Source organism: Homalodisca vitripennis, chromosome X (assembly GCF_021130785.1).
Source record: "Homalodisca vitripennis isolate AUS2020 chromosome X, UT_GWSS_2.1, whole genome shotgun sequence".
Lineage (NCBI taxonomy): Eukaryota > Metazoa > Arthropoda > Insecta > Hemiptera > Cicadellidae > Homalodisca > Homalodisca vitripennis.
Genome location: NC_060215.1, coordinates 91,140,456 through 91,163,972, shown reverse-complemented (window position 1 = coordinate 91,163,972; position 23,517 = coordinate 91,140,456). Strand labels below are relative to the sequence as shown.

Sequence of the window (23,517 nt, the reverse complement as noted above, 5' to 3'; positions counted from 1 at the left end):
TATAATCGGTTTCATCTTTAGGTCAATCCTTCAATATTTTCCTTGTCTAGAAAACTTAAACTGAATAAAGGATGAAGACAAAATATTCTTTTATAAGAACTGAATTTTAAAAAGATGTTGTTCCTTGGACTTAATGATATCACACACCTCAGTGACAGAAAAAATCAATGTTTTCTCAGATGTAAGCATGTTCCAAAGTGAGGGATGTTTAACGCCATAAGATCTGGCTCAAGCTTTCTAGTATGTAATCATCATCAGTTTTCCTATACCGGGTTTTACCCTAATTCTTCTAAAGATTACATGAATTTTTATTTTTACTGTATTTCACAATTTGATGACTTTGCCCGTGGTTTCTAATTGCTACAATTTTTTCCAACTGATTGGTGTTTTTGAATTTGCCATTATGTTGCAAACTAAGCTACAGGAAATGGTGTTTACCATTGTTGACTGAGGGTTTTAGGCGTTTTTTAAAAGATGTATTCATACATATGATATACGAGTCACATTTTCATACTTAGAAAGATGCAGAACTATATTGTACTAAAACGTAATGGTATAAGTTGAGAAATTAAATTAGGTTTTTTCAGGTTTCATAATTAATGTCCCAAACATGACTTCAAAACGCATTTTTATTTTTACAAAACATATTTTTAAAAATTAATTAATTGCTCAAAACTACTAATAAGTGGTTAGTAAATATAGTAGAATGTTGTATTTAAAAACACATAGGTAAGTCTCAATGTAGCATTGAGTAACTGTGGACTGGGAGCAAGAACTGTACACTAACAACACTGGGTTTGATGCTAAATGAAAGATTTCTCATCATTCCCCATGGGATGCCAACCATAAAGAAAAACTGTTCTGGTGCCTAACAACTCTAATTCAAACCAGGATAATTATTCTCCAATATTTCAAGCAGTTAATAGAAATGATAATTCATGAATTTAGTACCTACGGGTTTAGTTCAAAAATAGACTGTGCGGAAAACTTTTCAGTCCCGGATTATAAGAGCATACTTCGGCCATAGTCTGAGATAGACTATACTTGAAAATCTTCAGTTTACAATAGTATTACATTTTGGCTTTGTTAATAGCATAAAAAATGGGTAGTTGTATTGAAAAGTCAATTAATTGGTCATATTTGTATACAATTCAATGGGCTAAATTTAAAATAGTTTACTTTATAGGTTGGACAGGGTTATTTATTAATCTACAATTTACTGAGAATGTTTTATTTTTATTTTTTACTCCATTGTTTAGCATTTTATTTTGATTTTCCTTACTTTTATATATAACTTATATGTAACATAAGGAATGAAAATAATAATTACACTATAAGTTATACCATAACAAAGATGTTGTTATGGTGACAACATTGTATAGACAAAATAACAATAGTTGGGAGTAATTTACAAACTAACAACTAAGCACATATCGGATAAGTGCAAGCAATGATATTTACATTAAGGTAACAAGCAAAAGGTAGTAACAAAATATATAACATCGGTAGCAAGCTCTTTGGTTACAATTCATTCACAAACAACTCTCATAACCTTTGGCTAACACGTAAAAAAGTTTTGTAGAAAATAACATAAAAAAACTAACGACAACACAACTATCAACACAGGTATTTTTACATTCGCCCTTTTTCAGTCTAAAATAAGACAATATTTCCAAAAATAACTGTCATATAAAACTACTGGCTAACCTATCAAATTCACTTAGTGATAGTTTACACTCACAAAGATGGCTTAGGCTCACACACGCCTGTTTAAGTGAAGAAACGTAATGTTCGGAGCAGAACATCCAGTGAACGTAAACATGCATTCTTTAATGTGTTGTAAAAGAGTAGTCCAAACTATGCATCGTGGCGTCGAGGCAGCAACCTCGCAATCTGCACACTGATTTATTGTCGGTTCAATTGTTGGTAAATACATCTAACAATAGAAAACAGTGCACAGAGGTAATTAAGCAAACAAGTCTCAGACAAAATAGAGAGTTAATATTTTTTCTTAAATCCAAAAAAATATTTCAAAGGCTTGTGGATATCGGTATAGAAATACCTATTCACTCTTATACTGGGATCCCACACTGTCTTTACACATCTTCACACTTCTGGACAAAACTAAGCCTAATTTACAGCCTACAATCTGTTAGCACTTCCGATAACAAAATAGTTAACTATATTCAATTATTTTGTAACTACCCACTTTACGCTGTTAAAACTTAGCATATTTAAAATATAGTAAACATTTATCTACAAGATTTGGAATGTAAAAGGAAATCTGTTGTGCTGTGCCTAACCTAAGATTGGGATTCTTTAGTTACAAATTACAAGTTAAATGTTTGATTTCACTAAATTGGGACTACAAATGGACACTGGACAGCTCTCCATTTCACATATGTTTTTATCACTTGTCGTTTAACAACGTTTGCATACGTGTTTATAATAGCTTTTTTACATCATATGTTCTGTCTGTGTACCTGTCTTTGATTAATTGATGATTTTTGCCTAATATTGAGCGACATGTAACATAAGAACATAAGACTTAAAAAAGTCTCTAAATAATTATTTATAGAAAATATCAAGACACACAATGATTAAATTACATTTCTCTTTAAGTTCTGCTAGTGAGCAGTGGAGAGCACATCTCTCTCTGGCCGTTGACAAGATCACAATAACACTGATACCGGTGACCAACCATGTCATAATACAACTAAGTCATGTAAACAAGACGATTAAGTACATACAGTTAAAATTATATTGTTAGGCCTTTAATTTGGTCCACACTTGTCATCACAAAATTAGGAAAACTTAAACGATTAATTAACAAATTCAGTGGCAGCATGTACTTTCCTTTAAGTTTTTATTTGTCATAAATGTATGTTACGATATATCACAATATAAATGTCAAATTCGGTTACTCAAATACCCATTGCTTTATATATACGGTTGTTCATGCCTGCTAATTTTTGAAGAATTGCACATAAAGTGAAATTTGAAGATCAATAGGACTTGCTTCTAGGCAAATTCTGAATGGTGAGAAGAATCCCCCAAGGAATGAGGGGACACTCCTAACTCAATTTTTTTTAATAGCCTCCAGTCCACATTTATAATTACTGGAAAAGAAACAAAAACCACAAATTTCACTCAAATGGTTGGTATCATTTTAATGTTAATTTAAAAACTTAAATTGGATTAATAACAAAAATGTATAAAACTCTCTGTAAACATTTGGAATACTGTCAGTGTTGCAAGCACATTAAATATGGAAATACAGGATCAACTGCTATCAAAAGTTTCCAAACTTGATCTATATTTCTATGGGGTGTAACATTTTTAATGGGTACTTGCCACTCAAAGTGTTTATGGCACTGAGTATTGTACTTATAGTTTACCTTTATCTGAACGTTTCAATAGGACCCATGAACTATTTTCATGTGGCCAATATAAAAGGTGTAAAGATAAAAAAATTTTGTTATAATGTAAAATAAAATGGAAATTTTCTTTTTAAACGTTTAAGTTGAAGGATATCATCTTCTGAAAAGTTCTATTGGTCTATAAATATTCCCAAGTTTCTTTAATCTAAAACCATATTGTGGTAGTTTATAAAACCATTTCGGTAGAAACGGTCATTTACAATTTAAGTTTACCCCTTCCTCATAAATATGTTGTTATCATACTTTTATTCTTTATAAATGCACATGTGATTAAAATTATTGTTTTATATAATTTTACATTTTTTTATTAATTACATTTTATATATTCCCCTTACCAAAACCCACCGAAATTCCAAAAATCAAATTCAGCTAAAATCTGTAGGGAATCTTCTTGTACAAAATGTCTTAATGTATTAAATATATATGGTATGTCAACTTTTAAGAACGAGCTCACTTTTACTAGACATACTTGTGTTTTAAATTGTTTTATATCAAAAGGGCCTAAATCTATACAAGATGGTATTTTTGCAGTAATACTCAACTTAAATGACCCCTTATAAAATATTAATATGAAAATGTAGAGCAATATTCAGAAAAATATATTTTCATATATAATTTTAGTTTATCATAGGGTATATTAGCAATAAAAGGGTTCAAAATCAAATTAAGTTGAAAAATAGGCCTGATTAGAAATTATTAGATTTTTTGCTGGTTTTCTGTCTGTGAGAACATAACAGGTCACACCACCTTAATATAGCTTTGAATATGTGAGTTAGTAAAACCACCCAGTTCTGAAGTACTTTGTGATTGTCAATTTTTATTTCACAAAAAAGATTAGTCCATCAACTTTTTGAACCAAAATCCTTTCACTAGCCCTTTTTGGATGACTACTTTACCTTAATGCTTAACTGCTATTATTGACTTTTTACACACTGTTTTATCATAGTTTAAGCTGGTATATGTTCATTCTTTCACTTAATATTCCCATAACCCTTTGTATAACTGGATCTGCTCATTATCATTTTCAGTTAAATTCATCTACTGAGAATATCCCAATTGCTTTTTACATTTTTATCTTTTTAATGTATTAATCTAGTATTCCTCTTTAAAGTGTCTTATTATTTTCATTAATGTTTCTGTTACTAAAGTATTTATTTCTTATTCACTATTTCTATCCATAAATGTAAGTGTGTAATTTTGTTTTTCATTACTGTTCTTTGAAATGTCTTCTATTTTTTTAAAAAACAATGCTATTTTAGTTTAATATTTCTTTCAATTTTTTAAACGTAACCAGTTAAAATTTTTTTTTATAATAGTGTAATTTTAGGTTAAAATTATAATAGACATGGTAGCTTTATTTTATGATCTAAGAATGAAAAAAGTTGTGATTTACATTACAATTATAGTTATATACATAAACTCTTTAGCTTATGCATGTTAAGTATTTGGAACTGAAGAGACTATTTTTGAAATTATACATACATATGAAAATATGATCTCGTTCTAATAAAATTGATGACTTCAGCTCAATGGTGGCAAATGTGTTTTCTTTCATATATCAATTCGCAGACAACATATAACAGACCATAATTAGGAGCAGAATTAGGGAGTAGTGGTTTGTCAAAATATTCTCTGCATCCTAATTGCAGTTAATTTATAATAAATTACATTCTCTGATCATTTGGATTGTGCTATCCATAGAGGCTTGGGAAGGTAAGCATCGACTCTCAGAGACAGAGCCGAGTGCTTAACAATGTGTTATCAGGTGAATATTTTCTGTATCCTGATCATTGTACATTTATCATATCTGATATTCTCTGATCATATCAAGCATATTATCGTAAGAAACATGGGAAGGTCAGGATATGCATATATTCTAAGGGACAGAGGGGTCCGTGTGAAGGACTTTCTATATTTAATTGTGAATAGTGATTCTCTGACTACGTTCCCAAGCTATCTGACAAAGTCTTGATCAAGACAAAGAGTAATGGTAATAGTTATTTATAATTCTTTTACACTACATACAAACTGTAGTTGTTTGGCTCTATTACAATCTGTTTCAATCTAAATTTAAATCACACAAATAAATTTAAACCACATTCAGTATTTTACTAATTCTAACCGATTTGTTATTTTTTTGGAGTCTAACAATTGTGTTTCATAACTCCCTTTTATTTGACTTTAGACCACAGGAATTGCCACAAATGGCTATTAGATTTATCAAAGATATGACAAGTGTGGAGCAAATATCTCAAGCATAAATAATACACAAACCTCCTTGAGACTTTGATTAAGGTTTCAGACAAGTTTCGGCTGAGTGTCCTTAAGCAGAGAACTATTTACCAACCACACACAGTCAGAACAAAAGTTACAAAATGTATTTTAAACCTATTTGCATAATTTCATCCTAAAAATCAATCAAATACTACCTAATATGATACACAATTTCATATTTGTCATATTCAATAGATATTCATTTAACCCTTGATTAATATACAATTAATTGTAATAAATGTTTTCAAGTAAATACATTTCTCTTATTGATAATATTTCAAAGCAATGCTAAATATTCCAATAGAAACAAACAGCAGTGAAAGCTGGCTAACTGTTGACAATAGGTTCTGTAAATAAAATTACAAGGTTGGAAGCGTCTAGAAGCGGAACGGGAGGGAAGAGACTGGGCAGTTGACCTGAGCTCTCTGACGCTTGGACCGATTCCTCAAGGGCGGCTTATATTTCTGAAACATAATAGTTATATCATATTGATATATTAAAATATAATTTACATAACTATAAACATTGGCAACATCGAGGACTGTCATGGAATGAGCACATTGATCATGTTTGCACCAAAATCAGCTCAGGCATCTTTGTTCTGAGGTCTTTGGCAAAATACTGCCCGAGTCAGGTACTGATTACAGCATATTATGGCTTGATATACCCCCATATGGCCTATGGAGTGTTTTTTGGGGAGCTTGTGCTAACACTCAGTTTCAAAGAGCTTTCAGACTCCAAAAAAAAGCTATTAGAATCAATCAAATCAAATTCAGAGAGTCGTGCAGGCAAGTTTTCAAGAAATTGCAGCTGTTGATTCTGCCATGTTTCTACATACTGGAAACAACTATGTTTTGTATGAATAAATGTGCCTTAACCAGAGGCCAAGACATACACATGTAGGTGGCAGAGCAAACTACCAAACTGGTAGACACAGAACGGTGGTTTATGAGCGCCTGCCCTTACAAGCGGGTGTTCAATTCCTCAACAGCCTGCCCAATTCAGTCAAAGATGCTCCAACACCAAAGGTGTTTAAGACTCACCTAAAATGCTTCTTGGTGTCTCAAGCATTTTATAATGCAGGTGAGTTTTTGGCTTTCAACTGAGAGGCCGCCCAATTAGAAGACGGACCCCACTGTTCAAAGTGGGTTCCATTGGCGATGAATGAAGGAGGTGTGATTGTAAAGATTGTATGTTTGTATGTGTATTATAGTATGAATGACAGAAATTTTAGAATATCCTTATTAATTGGCGTTTGCCATATGATGTAATTATTGTCTCAGCAACAAAACAGATTTGATTTGAAACACTAATTTAAATTTAATAATATTGCATTTACTATTATAAAATTCCACGAAAGCAGAAAAATTATTGAAGCATTTGCTAAAAATAAGGTTTTGCTAAAATTAATCATTGCTAGCCATATTCTGGATTTAAATGAAAATATTGTAACATGAAGGATGAATCAGTAGAAGACAGGACAACTAATAGTACGATCAATTCAGAGATAGAATTTCTGTTTGGACTGGCCCCACAGTGGGCAGACCCTGCATCGGGTAGAGTTATTGCCTTGTTTCATGGCAACGGTCTGAAGTTGTGTGGCTGTTGACAAGTCAAGACACGCTTATGGTGGACTGAAATATTCTTTTTCAGGTCATGCACATTTAGGACCTACTGCTAGAATCTATGAAGCTACAACTCTAGAGTCACTATTTCTATTTTCATTGTAATTACTGGAGATTTTCCTTAACAATTCTAAAATCGTGACTGAAAATGCAGAGCTACATATATAATAGGAAAGTTTTTTAACACTAGATTTTTTGTGTTTGCGTCTCTCTATAGCCTATGTTCGTAGAACCTATAGTGACCACACATTTGAGGGTTATATACAGTATATTTAAATAAAATAATAATATAAAAAGCAATACTTCATAAATACTTTATGATGATTGGGTCATATTCATAAAGAAGAATAACTGAATTTTCAAGAAAGTAAAATGAGTAAAACTATAAGATTAATTGAAGTTTTTAAGTAAAATTTGAAAAATTACTTATAACTCACATTTTTATTTTTATGATTTCTTAAGTAAATATGTTATAAAAGTCAATCGTAGTGGACTGCTTTGGTGTGACAATAAAAAGAAAGAATTGAGGAATTCAACTAATAACATCAATAACATGCCAAATAAAAGTCTTTCCACTACTATGTAACTTACAGGTTGTCACTCCCCCACAAACATTTCCAGGCATCACAGAAAACTCCAATTCAAACATGTAAAAACTGTGGCCAGATATTTCCAGCAGTTAATTTAATATTTAATTAAATATTTGGACATAGTTATACAAAATGGAACCATCCCACACTACCTCTAATCTGAGATAAATGAGGTCAAAGTTAACAGCTAGTTGTTATTCTATTTATTTTGTGAATAATATGATCTGTATTTTAAATGAAGGACTATATTTTTATTTAGATATTAGATACAATACAATTTACAAACTTCAATTAATTTTTAAAATATGGATTGAAATGTGGATGGTTCCTTTTGGGTTTTCTGTTAATTAGAGACAAAATATGCCCATGTTGTTTGGTTCCTTTTTGTATTTTAATTTAGTTATTCTTAGAAATAATCCAGACAACTTGGTTCTTTTTTCAAAATTAGTTTTATTTTTAAAGGAAATAAAATATTAATCCAATAATAAAAAAATATGAATTTTAAAATTATTTTATCACTTTTGCATAGTAATATAAGTATCAAAAATTAAAAAATAACTACTTTAAAACTTCCAGGTAATATTATAAACACCCATAAACAATCTCACTCATCCGGTAAAATTTCAAAACCAGGTTCACCTCCAAAACCATCTATATCATCCTCGACTTGAGGTTCAGCAGTGAGTGAGTGATAAAATCCATGATGGTTCTTTGGGATGAGATGAAACATAGATTTTAAGTCTTTTAACTTTGCCTCAGCGATGGGTTTTCCATTAGGCCACAAAGGTACAAGTTGTGTCTTATCTATCGTCGACAGCTGACGCCCTCGCCTTCTTTTCGAAATGTTTAGTTCCTGATGGGGTCCATCAAACTTATTGCTAATAAATATAGCCAGAGGGTTTTCTTTCCTAATAAACTATTTCTCTTGTGTTTAACCAACTGACGTCTCCTTTCTCAACATCCTTTTTTTCTGTTAGTAATACTTTTTTCAATTTCTGAGCATGAGTTAAAGTCTTCCTTATTTCATTCGGACAACTGTTAGAGGATTTTTCTTTTTGCAGTTTTCCATGATACAGAAGTAATTTTCAGGACAGAACAAATATTGCTGTCTTTTTAAGTCGTTTCAATTTCTTTCATTTTTCCAAAATCATCGTCGTTTGGAAGAAAACTGTTGACCAGGGATCAGATATCTCTGTGTTATTGTTTTCAATGTTGGATGATCCTGGAGGCCAGATTTTGAGCATCAACACTATCTTTATGTTTCCGGTTTTTGTCCCCCACAGGAGTCACTCCATAAAATCAAATGCTCTGTACCCACAGGTACCTTTCCCCGAATATGTTTTAACATACAGGAGCCAACCTCCTGTGAACCTCTACCTGCCTCACCTTCAACCCAAGTATAACAATACCCTTTATCAGTCTTCCCTGATTGTATCCCGCAGTTGTACACACACAGCTGCCTTTTATAAAACACAATGTTGGTAGCTATGCGAGGAATTGCAGTGTTTTTTTGAAGGTCAAATGTTAGGCATTCTAGATTTTCATTAGAAGAAGCAGATTTCATATCTGGTCTTTAGTCTTATTTGTGCACTTTCTGCCATTAGTAAGTGCTTGTCATGTTCTCCTTTGGCAATATTCTTCTCTTCTTCAATCATTTTCGGCACTTGTAATCTTGGCTGCGATCACACTTATTGCATGTGTCCTTTTATAAAGATTTAAATTTAAAATTGTAATTTTTGTAGATATATCTTTTTAAATGAGGATAAAATAACAACTTGATCTTCTGAACTATTGTTAACATAAAGATCGTACATTTTGTTAATCGTCAATTCTGGAGGTAAGAACAAAAAATTGGTTTTGCCTCTTCGGTAGTGTGAGGTGTGTTTAGAAATTTTTTTCTATACATTCCTTAATATCTTTTATTTTTGCATTCTGGAATCGAGTTCCACCCGCCTTGTTTTCCCTTGTTGATCAAGCAGTGTTTCAGATTTCATTTTAGATAAGGCTGTATTGACCTCTTTTTGATGATATATGTAACGTCCTTGACAAACATCTCCCTGCAGACAACAGTTTTATTTAAACAATAAATACGGGGAAAATTTCTCGGCCTAAATTTTTTATTCTTCTTTTACTATTGAGTAGGAACGTTTCTTTGGAACTTCTTTTACTTTCGCATTAATGTACATGTTTTGGTCATTGTAGTTGCCAAGGTCTTTAAATTATTCGAACTCCTTGTGACGAATATCAACAGAAACATTCTCTTTGCATTTATAAGGAACTATTATAAAGGAACCAAGATGCTTTGGTCATCCTTATAAAAGACGTTTTATTAATTTGCAAAACAGAACCATGCCATATGGTTTCATGGATATAAATAGTACTGGGCATTTTTCAATAAAGAACCAAGCCACTTGGTTGCATAGGGAAAATTATAAAACTCATTAGATAGAAGGAACCAAAACACTTGATACCTTTTTTTGTAAAATATAGAATGGTGATAAATAAAAAAGGGTTGATTTTCATATGATTTTTACTATTAATACAGCTTCGGATGAGGCTTGGTTCTGTTTTGCAAAAAATATAGACGTCTGAGCTGAATAGCATCGTAGTCCTATCTCATAATGCTAAAATTTGTGGGATGGATCCTTTTTGCATAACTACGTCCATTTAAAATATAGACCCTATGGACATAGTCTCCAGATAGAGACTAAACTAGAAACAACCCACTTGTAAATACATAAGAAAATATATTCTTGTTCTATAACACTGCTGACTTTAAATCAATGCTGGGAAACATAGTTAGAGAGCTATAGTTTGTCAGTGTGTTATCAGGTGAACATTTTCTGCATCTGCATTGGAGTTCATTTATCATATCTGAAATTCTCTGATCATTTGGATCATGCTATCCAAAGAGGCTTGGAAAGGTTGATGTATACATTGACTCTCAGAGACAGAGATAGGGAGCCAAGTGCTTATTAGAGGTGAATAGTCTCTGCATCCTAATTGCTGTGGTCGTAGTCTGGTGAAAGATGACACACAAAAAGACAGTCACAGGAGGAAACTTGATCTCCAAAGATATTTTAACACTTTTTTAATTGATAAAACTATTAATTGTTTATATAATTAATTACTGAACATATATGTTAATTTGTTGTACTGCAGCTAAAAGCTTACATGTTGTTTACTCACCTGTACTGATAGACAATAGCGGATAATTGTATCTCAAGACAACTGGTTGGTGGTGACATTAGTTCTCTCACTGGTTGACCGGATGGGAAGAGGGGGAGTGGCCTCGGGAGAAGTCACCCCCCCACTGCTGTTGTTATTGTTGTTGTTATTCACTACACTGCTGCTGCGTCGCCGCCCACCACCAGTGCTGGTGTCTCTTGGAGTTTTGACATCAAAAACGCTTGTGTCGGATTCTATATCTGATTCGGCCTGTCACAATACCAAATTTTATAACAATGTTATTCAATATTAAATGCAACAACAGATTTTCTATACACAGAGAAATTTTGAATTTGGAAAACTGTAGTTATAATTGTTGTTTTAAAACACCCAAAAGCTGTAATATTAGTACAATAGCATAGTACTTTAGACACGGTGCAGTCCACATTTATATGGGTTCAAGTGTATATTTCTTTTGTTTTTTAAGATTTATCGCATACCACAGAATACTTGCATTAATCAAGTAAATAATGAATAAATACAAGATAGAACATTTTCAGCGATAGTTACTTTATAGAAAGAACAATTAAAACCTTAATAAAAGAAAGTCATTTGGAGAAACCATAAATAATGACTATCAGCTTTTCAACTTTCAGGCTCGATTTGGTATAATTCAGTGAAATTTGAGTTTATTAAAGACAAGAATAACATGAATACAGTCAACTGCAAGTGATTATTGCTAATGCTAATTTTGTTGTAATATTTATAAATGGTAGACCTACTGAGATGCAAAACCAATCTGAAATGAAGGTTATAGAATATTATACTTACAGTTTTTATATGGAATAACACCTCACTTTGAATGTGTTTGAGTTGAAAAGATGATAACTATAATGCATTGTGCTAGCATGAACACATATTTATACTAAAATAAAGCTTCAATATTTTAACTTTTATAGAATAATTCTGGAAAGAGTTAGACTGCTTTCCCCTCTCAATCCTAAAACAAACACTTGCCAACTAGAACTAATTGTTTAATTTTTGCACCATTGGTCATATGGTCACATCCAATCGATAAGCAAATTCTTCCCATATCTTGATAAATGTTTCTGGAGTAAAAACTGTTTCAATCCTGTTTCTTAAATCACACAGGTCAATTTGTAGTGAAGGAGCATACACATGTTACTTTATGTAACCCCAAAGATAAACATTGTATGCCACCATATTGGGTGAACGTGGATGCCATGTGAAATAAGCTATGTTATCTGGCCCTGGACAGCAAATCCAGTATTTGGATACAATATCATTTGGCATATTTTGTTGTCAGTAAGCCAAATGAATGTCTATGGTTTATCTTCTTGCAATTAGAGTCATAGTTGCAGCACATATCTGTCACATATGCGTTTAATTAACGAAACTAACATATGATTGGAAGACCCAATACCTGTCAAACGACTTTTATTTACATTAATTAAATTTGTATAAATAGCAATAGCTGAATTTAATTTCAATAAATATTGAACCACAAAAAGTTCTTGGTCCGTCGGGAGTCGAACCCGGATTTCTCACTTGCTGGGTGAATGTACCACAGAGCGCTTACTTTTTATGATTCAATTATTTTGTATTTGGCCGTATCTGTCACATATGCGTTTAATTAACCAAACTATATGTGTGTGTTTTTTTTTCTAATAAGTTGTGCAAATAGTTTAGTAGTGGTAGGTGATAGATAGGGAAACAACTTAAGAGCATATAGTTCAATTATGAATGGCAAGTGTGTTCATATTTCTACTTAGACGTAATGTGATTTCTTCCTGACAACAAATTGTTTTGAGTAAGAAAATCTTCGTCATCACGTTTTGATCACAACATTTTGATTATGAAGTCAGCATGCAAATCATAGGCTACAGCCTGTTGACCTCTTAACAACTGTTTACAATGAGGACATAGTTGAAATTGTCTCCTTAAAACTTTTCACACAGACATCACTGAAATAGCTAAGTCACAACTAGTATCACAACTAGCCTTCCTCACTCTCACTCTCGTTCACACAATGCATCCAATGCATGAAATTTAATACAGAACGCATGTTGAGTTTCAACTACAGTTTTTGAGAACTCTAATACACAAAATCTGTTATCTGATCACCATTTACTACTTCTTGTTAACAAAAATTTATGAAACAGTGCATGTGCATGGTGTATTCAACAAAACTGTTGTAATTGATATATCATTTGATGTATAATTTATAATTGTAAATCAAATTGTATAAATACTACAATGACTTAAAATATTGATATTAGTTTAGTAACAACCTATAAATACAGTATACATAAATAACCTGCTAATGATATTTTCAGATTTGGCTTTTATATTATATATGAAATCATTAGTGTCTATATGTATGTCTAATACTATTTACTAAAGTTTGTCTTACATCTTGTATACTTGTGTACAATTTCCAAAATGTCTCAAATTAAACAAATATAAGCTTGAAAAAACTTCAATAAATATTAAATGTTATTATCAATTAAGAGCTGATTGTGGACATTTTGAGTTCAGTTGCAGTTTAGGCTATAACTTTTTATAGAAAAACAATTTATTTACTCTGCAATCCAACAACAGTCATATGAAAGAAACCAAGTACCTTTATCATTAAAAAATGTCCCTTATCTATTGAGATATGACTTTATACTTTGGTCTTCAGTCATCTTAGGGCAATAACTACTCACTGAAAAACAGTTTTATATATCCACAATTTAACCATAGTCATATATAAAAACTGGAAATCTTTATAATAACAACATTTCTCTTATAACTACTGAGAGATGAGGCTTTAAACTGAATTTTGGAAGTCTGGAAGTCATATGTAAACCTAATCTAAATAAGGAAATTTCTGAAAAACTGTGAATTTTTCAGTCACAAAATCCTCTTAAATACAGAGAGCTGATTAAGATGAAAGTTGTAATTTCTGGACGCTAGATCATAAGTGCTTTTATAGACTTTTTATAGAAGTTTTGAATTCTGAACATGAAAGCCCTAACCTATTTTCCTAGTAAAATACCAGTTTTCAGTAATAATAATAAAATATGAATAACAACAGTTTTCTGTTCAGCTTTAAGAGAGATATCATTGGACGCACTTACCTGGATACTGCGATCTTATCATATATTCCTGTTATGGATAATCAAAGACTTATCATTCCAACTAAAGTCAGAAACCAATGCATAGCATACCATAAAGTTATGAATATACAGAGTGATTCAGGTAAATTAAGGTAAAATTTAGAGAAAGTTTTCAAGAATTTGTCCTTGTACTTCAATATATTTGGCAGCTTGCTTTCGGACTGATCGTGTAGCCCTCCACAATGCTGCATGTTATTCTTGATTTGTGCGGCGGCATCTGCAATACGATCCAACAATTCTCCCTGTGTATCAACTTTTTTCTGGTATACTAGATTCTTCCTCTAACCCCATACACAAAAATTTAACAGCGATAGATGTGGTGATCTTAGCGGCTAGGTGTATGGTCCATTGTGACCAATCCATCATGCGGGAAACTACTTGTTTAAGTACACAGTTATGTTACGTGAGAAGTGGGCAGGAGCACCATCGTGCTGATAGTACATATTGCATCTAGATGCTAATAGAACATTTTCTATAATTGCAGTAATTCTCTAAGGAATTCCGGGTAAATTTTGGAATTTAGCTACCCTTTTAGAATGAACTGTCCTATTAACTTATCGTAAAGGAGGCCACACTATATATTTGCACTAAATCTGTATTGAAAGTTACATTCAATTGTGCTATGTAGATTGCCTTCTGCCCAAGTGTATTCATTGCAAAGGTTATTGATGCCATCTTGAGTAAATTGAGCTTTGTCCATGAATAAATGTATTTGTGATGTTGGCGATTCATAATTAACCACTTGCAAAATTCTAAACAAAGAGGAGGATCAGTTGATCGAATATTTTGCACTTTTTGCTTATGGTAAGGAAACATGTTATTGTTACGCAAAGTCTTCCATACCATAGACTGAGACACTGCAAACCCCCTGGAAAGACTTCGGGTACTAACATCTGGACTGCGTTGAGTAGCTACGATAATAGCTTCCTTAATATTGACATTGTTTTGGGCAGGACAATTACAGTGAGTATTAATGCTTGGAAGGTTACCCATTTCTCTTAAGGTATGAAATGTTCCACTGATAGTTTTTGGGTTTGGAACTCTGCGGTTAGGAAAACACCTTTGGTATTCTGCAGTAGCAGCGCAGCGGTTGCATTTCCGTCACACACGCCTAAGATAAATACCATGTCGGCATATTCTTCTCTTGTAAATAACAAAGGCATTGCATTCGTAATAGTATGCAATTTTAAATTACACTAAACTAATAAACAAATACCCAGTTATTTGTATTGTATTGCACTGCACTCTTTGGACCTATTACAGACTAGGTAACAAATAATATCTACTTCTCACAACATTATATTGTTGATCAGCTGATTTGTGATACCAACTTACCAAATCATAATTAACCTTGCTTGAAGGTTAAGTGACAAAGATGCGTAGGTACATGTTTTAAACTGTTTGGATAATCTTGAACAGCAGTAGTGCTATTAGGTTCTAAATGTTAACATTTAGTTTATTTCAAACTTAGTTTAATTAACCAGAAGAGTTTGTTATTAATTTGTGGAATTAACTGAACGTTTATTTCACTGCAAAATGTGTATTTCTTGCATGGTAAAGTGTTGGTAGTAAAATTTGATTTAAAAAACTATTATTTCATTGTAATTGCCTTATTGTACATAATTTTCTTCAGTATTAAATTTTCTACAAGTTCCTCTGTAAAAATTTATATTTTTATTACCTGCTTAACAAATTAATTGTATGTTAAACATAAAAAATTGTTTTTTTAATGCTCTTTTTTTGTGTTTTACATAGTAGATCTTAAACGATAAGAGAGATACAGTTAAGGAACAAACTTTATTCAATTTACCATGTCAAAAACTGCATTCGTCTCTAAATCCCTCTTTCCAAACTCCCAGCAAATGATCATTTAACCTCGGTTACTATATTGTGGGTAAAGTCTTTTGTTGGTCGTCACTCAGTAACAAAGCATTTCTAGACCTATGTTTATATGAACTTTTTTCATTATTTTTTATAGTACAATAAGCTCAGAAAGTGCCGGTAATAATACCCAAATTACCCTGTATACTCATGCCAACAATACTTGGAGCTTATTACCTCTTAAAGTGCTTATACGAGGGTCGTCCATAAAGTAACCGCCGTTTGGGCCTGGCGCGATAAGTAGTGGGGGTAGCGCTGCCATTCTCACATCGGTGTGCGCAGCCGTTCAGTACGCTTCTAGCTGTGCAAGGGAGAGCATCGTGCGATCGCGCGTTCTTTTGGTACAACGTAAAAACATGAGCGCCGTGATAGAAAATCCCGCCACATGTGAAGTGCGTGGTGTAATAAGATTTCTGTGGTCGAAAAGTTACACAGCAGCTGAAATTCATTGTGAATTGAGTGCGGTGTGTGGCCCAAACATTATGAGCGAAAGTGTAGTCCGTCAATGCAATGGGGTCATACCGCTTCGCCTAGCAAGCCGAAGAAAGCTCGCCAATCTTTTTCAGCGAGAAAATTGATGGCTACAGTTTTTTGGGATGCTAAGGGCATCTTGCTCGTTGAATTTATGGAGCGTGGTACGACCATTACAGCTGCAGCTTACTGTGAAACCTTAAAACGGCTATGACGAGCGATTCAAAACAAGCGTCGTGGTCTTCTGACATCTGGTGTTGTGTTTGTCCATGACAACGCCCGCCCTCATACAGCTCAAAGAACTACAGAACTTTTGAAAAAGTTCAAATGGGACGTTTTTGACCCCCCCCCCCCCCCCCCCCCCCCCCTACAGCCCGGATTTGGCTCCCAGTGATTTCCATCTTTTCCCGTACATGAAGCGGTGGCTTGCATCTCAGAGGTTTGCGAGTGATGAAGAGCTTCAAAACGCTGTAACATGTTGGCTACGTTCTCAGGCGGCAGATTTTTTTAAAGACGGAATTTAAAAAACTGTTAAAAGATATGATAAGTGCTTGAATTTGTATGCTGAATATGTAGAAAAGTAGAGAAAAGCTACAGTTTTTACATTTATATAATACAATTTTTGTATCTCAACTAGTTTATTTTTTATTTCAAAACGGAGGTTACTTTGTGGACGACCCTCGTAAAAATGGTTTTGATCTCGGCTGCTACTTTGGTGGTCAATATTGAGTTTCCTCTCACACTTTTTATGGTTACTAGTATTCCACATGACAGCCCTTTCATTTTATTACAGATTCGCTGATCTATGTTTGTTCAATACCTGTGTACACTTATAAAAATCCAAAGGAAAGGCCGACCCCCTTTTAAGCCTTATTCTACCTCTCCTCATGTACCACTGACCTGTGCGACAAACTTATCAAACGGAATAAGGGGGAGAGTTGATAAAGTACAAGATCGATGGTACTGATATAAAGTGGTATATATCAGACACAATTAGCTACAGCTGTAGAGGTAGCTATAGACACGATTTGAACTTTCACTACCTCAAATTCAGATCCAGAGTGCAATGTCTGAGACTGCTTGGCCATTGGTTTTTCCAAACACATTAATTCCTATTTTGAATGATTTCCAAGAAATCTTTCTGATGGCTTCCCTGTTGAAGCTCACAAATTTCCTAGCCTGACAGGAATAGGATATAAAGATAGTGATTTTTAACAATGGCCATAACTGACTCAGGACAAATTGCCATCTAAATAAGGATTCTCCATTTTGTTTATAAGCAAAGCCACTTGCTTTTGGGTTTTGTGCAGATAGATGTAATAGGACACAAAGATGAAAATTTCTTCAAATGCCCGTCACTGACCTCTATCTCAGTATCCAGGTAAGTGTATCCTATAATGTTTCTCTTAAAGCTGCAACTGGTGAAGCTGAACAAAAAACGATAGTTATTATATTAGTTAAATTACATTATATTAGTAATATATATTATGGTTATTACATTATATTATGATATATTAGTTATGGGACAGTTAGATTAACAATAGTTTTGGAGTTCTATTGTGTTACCAGAACTGACCTGTCGTGTACCAAGGTAGGGGGACAATCGGTCGGAGGTGTCACTTCCGCAGCTTGATGACTCGGAGAGTTCGGTGGTGAACTTGCGTGAGGCTCTGGGGGAGGAGGGGGGATGTCGGGAGCACACTTGCGATTGGATGTGTTCACACACTCTTCGGAATCTCCTGATATTGCCTATAGTCAAAACAGAACAGTAAGTATTAATTCAAGTACCACTGTCGAAATTCATTGTAATGGATCTTAAATTAATATCTTCAAATAAAAATATTTAAAGCACAGGTGAAACCAAATTTGTGTTGGGTAGCTGTTTTGTATCCGTATGATACTAATTAGAGACAGAAATATTTTCACAATAGTTATAAATGAGAAACTTTCCTGGCAAACTTGAAAAATGTGTTTTTGTTGTTGCTGGCTGGCTTTTTAAGATAAACATATAAAGTTATCCAAAATACATTATAAGATAAATATTTTGTTTTGTAATCCATTCGTTATTAGTATAAATCCATTTTAAAACAGAGAATGACTCAACTAAAACTTTTTATGAATTTATCTATATGCTACTACATTATGAAAATCTTTTTTTTAGTAATAAGTATCTTTCATGAGTATTACAACATTAATATATCATAAGGGACTGCTGCTAGGAGCCTGTATTTTCGGAAGTAGGTGCTGGAATATTGTTATACGAGGGTCAGTCAAATATAAACAAGACTTTTAACTTATACGTTTATTAAAGCTAAACAATACAATGATTACATGTTACTGCTTTTCTACATAGTCTCCCTCAACTCTCACACACTTTTCCCAGCGTGAGGATAGCTTATGGATCCCTTCTTCATAAAAGATTTGAGGTTGTGTCTTGAACCAATTGCACACAAATTCCTGTACTTCCTCATCACTTTCAAAACGGTTTCCACCAAGTGCTTCTTTGATAGGACCAAAGAGGTGAAAGTCATATGGAGACAAATCTGGGCTGTAGGGAGGATGTTCCAATGTTTCCCAATGAATTTGGCGTAATTTCTCTTGGGTCAAGGCAGCTGTGTGAGGCCTAGCATTGTCATGAAGCAAAATGACATCTCTGATTGGCTGATTACGCCTTTTGTTCCGAAAGGCTGCTTTTGCTTGCTCAAGAAGTTGACAGTAATAAGCAGCGTTCACAGTACGACGTTCGTGTAAAAAGTCAATAAGCAAAACGCCTTTGCAGTCAAAAAAGATGGTGGCAAGAACTTTCCCAGCAGACAACCGTGTTTTGGCTTTCACAGGGCGAGTTTCGTCTTTCCTTCGCCACTCCATTGACACCATTTTGGATTCAGGAGTGTAGTGATGGACCCACGTTTCATCACAGGTTATTATGCGATTTAAAAAACCATTCCCCTCTCTCTCAAGCCGATTCAAAAGCCTTTGGCAAATGTCTCTCCGGGTTTGTTTTTGATCGAGAGCCAGAAGCCAAGGGACCCATCTTGCACAAATTTTCCGAAACCCCAGATGCTCTGTAACGATGGAATGCACACTACCATGACTAATTTCCACTTCACTGGCAATTTCATCTATCGTTAAGCGTCGATCATTTTCAAGAAGTTCACGAACAGCACAAATGTTCTCATTAGTCAAACTGGTCCTTGGACGCCTATTGTGACTTTCATTTTCAACTGTTTCACGTTCGCCTTTGAACTTTTTAACCCAATCGTACACTTGAGAACGTGATAAAGTCTTATCCCCAAACTGAGTTGTCAGTCTAACAAAAATTTAACACCTTCGTTTGTCAAGAACTTAATAATAATTCGTTGCGCAACTGCAGGTACAACCTCTTGTTCAGACATGGCTACAATGACAAACAAAACAGCACTGAGAACGCATTGTTGCAGCTTTCCCCCTCCCCCAGGCTGCCCCCTACCACTACTGCAACATGGCTACCTGCTACAAAGGGACGTTGGGTATAGTAATAAAAGTCCTGTTTATATTTGACTGACCCTCGTATTTAAACAAATAAATCTGTATTGTTTTGTAAACATTCCTACAAAACAATATTAGGCTGAATAAACTATTATGCTAATAGCTTGCTTTTCATTATGAATTGATTACATTTTAGGACTATAAATAGTGAACACGAACACTTGCTGTAGCCGTGTACATGTGTGTGTGATGTCACTATTCAAGTTCTAGATATCAGTACCATCCGGAAGCAAGTATTTAATGTTGGTTTACCATATCCGAAATTTCGATTATCCAAAATAGGCTTCATTCATCTTCAGAAAATCATGTCTCTAGTTAATAACAATAATAATTTACATAGCTTTTCATTTAAATGTAACGTACATTGTATTGTTTCTCGTATGTGTGCTAGTAATGGACACAACTTAATTTAAAAGTTTCATAAACTCCAAAAACTTTGGGAGAGTGTACTCGAGTAAGGAATAATGTTATTAGGTAAGAGAAGGAGACTGCATAGCCCATGAGCTGATTGCTCTGAAATCTTTGCTTAGTGAATTTTTAGAACATCATTGTTAAATTATACTTGGTTTTTAGATTAGATTTCTAAAGAGCAGTTCACAAAATTTTAAGGAGAAGGAGAGGCCAGAAAGTTCCAAGTGGATCACAATTTTGTCAGCTCTCACTAATAACATTTTTTTGTTGAATTTCAGATACAACATACTTTAACTTCATTTTTGAAGTATAGTTAATTTTTTATTATTTGTCTTTACTAATTTAATTTTTTTGATAACATATGTTATGGCTTATCAAGACCTCAAAAATGATTATCTAACTACATCTAAAGTTAGATTTAAGAACTATTACAAACACCTTTGTAAAGGAAAAGTTAATGTTTATCTAAAAGCTTAATTTTAGTAAGTTTTTATTTTATAGGTTGAACTTCATTTGAAATTTCAAGTACAAGATGTACAGATAAACTTTAAATGTGCTAATAATATAAATTTTGAATTTACTAAAAATCTCCTCTATGTGCACAAATAAACTTTACAACATAACTTCCAAATTAAAATTCCACCATTTTGTCTTAAGACATAATAAACGTCTTGTAAGAGACTTCAGTATCTGAGTGTAATCTCGTTTGTTTTATTTTTATTTATTTATGTCATCTTAACATATGATTTGCCTTTCACACTTTAGCCTTATAAATGGCTAAATTGAACCAAAGATCAATGAATTTCTTCTACCAGTTTACATGCATACGGAACTTGTTTATTTGATATTAAAAAAAATAAAAGTTTAGTATTTAAGTAAACATAGTTTTTGACAAATAATTCTATTGTAAATGCTGGAAAAATGCTTATTGAGGAGGTAGGAAAAAGGCTTCAGTTTTTAGGTCTTTAATTTGATGGTGCTCTGGATGAGATCTCCATTTTAAACATTGAGCTGTGACATATCCTCATCCTCGTTTTGAAAAAGGATCAATATAAAAATATCTGTAAAAACAAACATACAGTAGTCTAATAATCATCTTTTAAAGGTGTTGATTTTATTTTATATATTATTTAGGTTAAAAGATAAAGAGTTACTTTTACTTACACTGTGTATTGAAATATTGTTGTTTTATAAACTCCAGTGCTTATCAGGTGATAATATTTTCTATGCTATGTAGTTCTGAAACTCCTTAAGAGCTGGTTCTAGTGAGAGGACCTTGAGTTTTACCCTATAAGACCAAAGTTAAGCTACGCTTTCATGTCCTCACTTTTACTCACAGAAAGATGTAAAAAGACTTATTTTAAAGATATGATTAAATCATAAATTTTAGTACTCAACCAAACACTTTTTACTTTTATGAATGTGTATTTTTTTAATTTTTAAACTATAAAATTTAAAAAAATGTGAGATATTTTTCCTGAATAACCAATAAAATTATGAACAAATTAAAAAGCCTATAGATGCGTATTAATTAAATCTTAAAAAAAGACATATCCCATAATCCTACAACTAATAACAAGGGTGTAAAAGTGTTTGATGAAAAGTGTTTGTTGAACATTGTTCTTATGGCGCTAAAACCAAAATGGACACCATTATAGCCAGCTCTCAACTATATTGATCACTCAAGAGTTATTTGTGAGTTAAGTCTCTGGAGTTTGATAATATTGAAGGTTCAGAAAAGATTATGTTTAATTTAATATCGGAAACTAAAGTTTCAAAAAACATCTAATAAATACACTGGAAGTTTATAAATATCACCCTTGTCCATATCATTTCAATATTTTAATTATATAAATAGAACCAAATGCTTTTGAGAACATTTATTAGGTCAATACCCAACATTTTTTAACAAAACTTTCTTGATTTTGTTCTACCTGATGAAATTGAGAGATTGTGCGGATTATGTTGTAAATTATTGCTTGTTCATACACATGTTTTATATTACACTGTATTTGACTTTCATTTCAGATATTACATGACATAGGTATTAGGGGAAAATGGACTCATCCGTGGAAACATTAGATTTTGGCCAAAAAGCTGAGGATTATAGATAACTAATGCCAACATATATCAAAAACCCTCTTCCTTTTTACACTATGTTCAACAGTGTATTTCATCCTTCCTAAACTATCAGGGAATTTTTGAAAATTCAAGTTTGGACATTTGCTTTCAGTGGTTCTAATTGCATTTTTATATAAGTTAAAAATTAATTTTTAGAGGGAAGTTTCATTCCGATGTAGTTTAAGTTGTTAGTTATTTAATGGGCTGTTCATGGCAAAAAGTTAATCAAGTAATTGACTGGATCCTTTTTTAAAACTTCTTTTTAGACAAAAACTTAACAATTAAGAATCTACAAATCCTTTTTATGATTAGGTATGATATGTAAAATATTACTAATATCTAATTTATTTACTTACATACTCAGCGGAAAATCTCAAAATTTTTGTATTATTATGATCTGGAAGATAACTAATAATATTTTCAAAAGTATTAACAATTTTGTTTGCATATTCTTAGATTTATAAATAGGTGTTAAAATTTCATAAAATAATATATAGCCCTTATGTTCAAGTGTATCCTGAAGTTTTTCAGGAGCATTTGGCTTATTTTGCCAACAGTTAGAATACAGAAGGAAGGTATTAAACACAAATTGGTTGTACAATTTGAATTACTTACCATTTAAAATTGAGCCATAATACAAACTTGTATAAGCAGTGATGGGTGTATTTTGTGATCTTTTATTTGATAGATCCAAGGATCAAACAATGCTAGCCCCTAGCCACCTAGCTGTATGAGGAGGGGAGGGGGTGCAAAGGAGCTGAACTATACAGGGTTTCCAGTTTTGAAGTGCCAAAACTAGGAAAGTGGTTTAGGATGTTGGCATAAA

At 32.9% G+C, this 23,517-nt stretch overlaps 1 protein-coding gene across 2 annotated transcripts in view; it reads right to left on the bottom strand.

Annotated features, from left to right (window-relative positions):
* Positions 1 to 611: 611 nt before the first annotated feature.
* The window catches only part of LOC124369350 (serine/threonine-protein kinase BRSK2-like), a 152,170-nt gene continuing 129,264 nt past the window's right edge, over positions 612 to 23,517 (bottom strand). The window contains exons 14-16 of one of the 2 annotated variants that reach the window (XM_046827328.1): positions 18,208 to 18,380; positions 11,119 to 11,367; positions 612 to 6,178 (exon numbers count right to left, since the gene is read on the bottom strand). In XM_046827328.1, coding sequence (XP_046683284.1) covers positions 11,152 to 11,367; positions 18,208 to 18,380 — 389 coding nt within the window. In that variant the 3' untranslated portion in view covers positions 612 to 6,178; positions 11,119 to 11,151. Of the gene's footprint in view, positions 6,179 to 11,118; positions 11,368 to 18,207; positions 18,381 to 23,517 lie in introns of those variants that run through there. The other variant, XM_046827329.1, reaches the window with a different exon arrangement.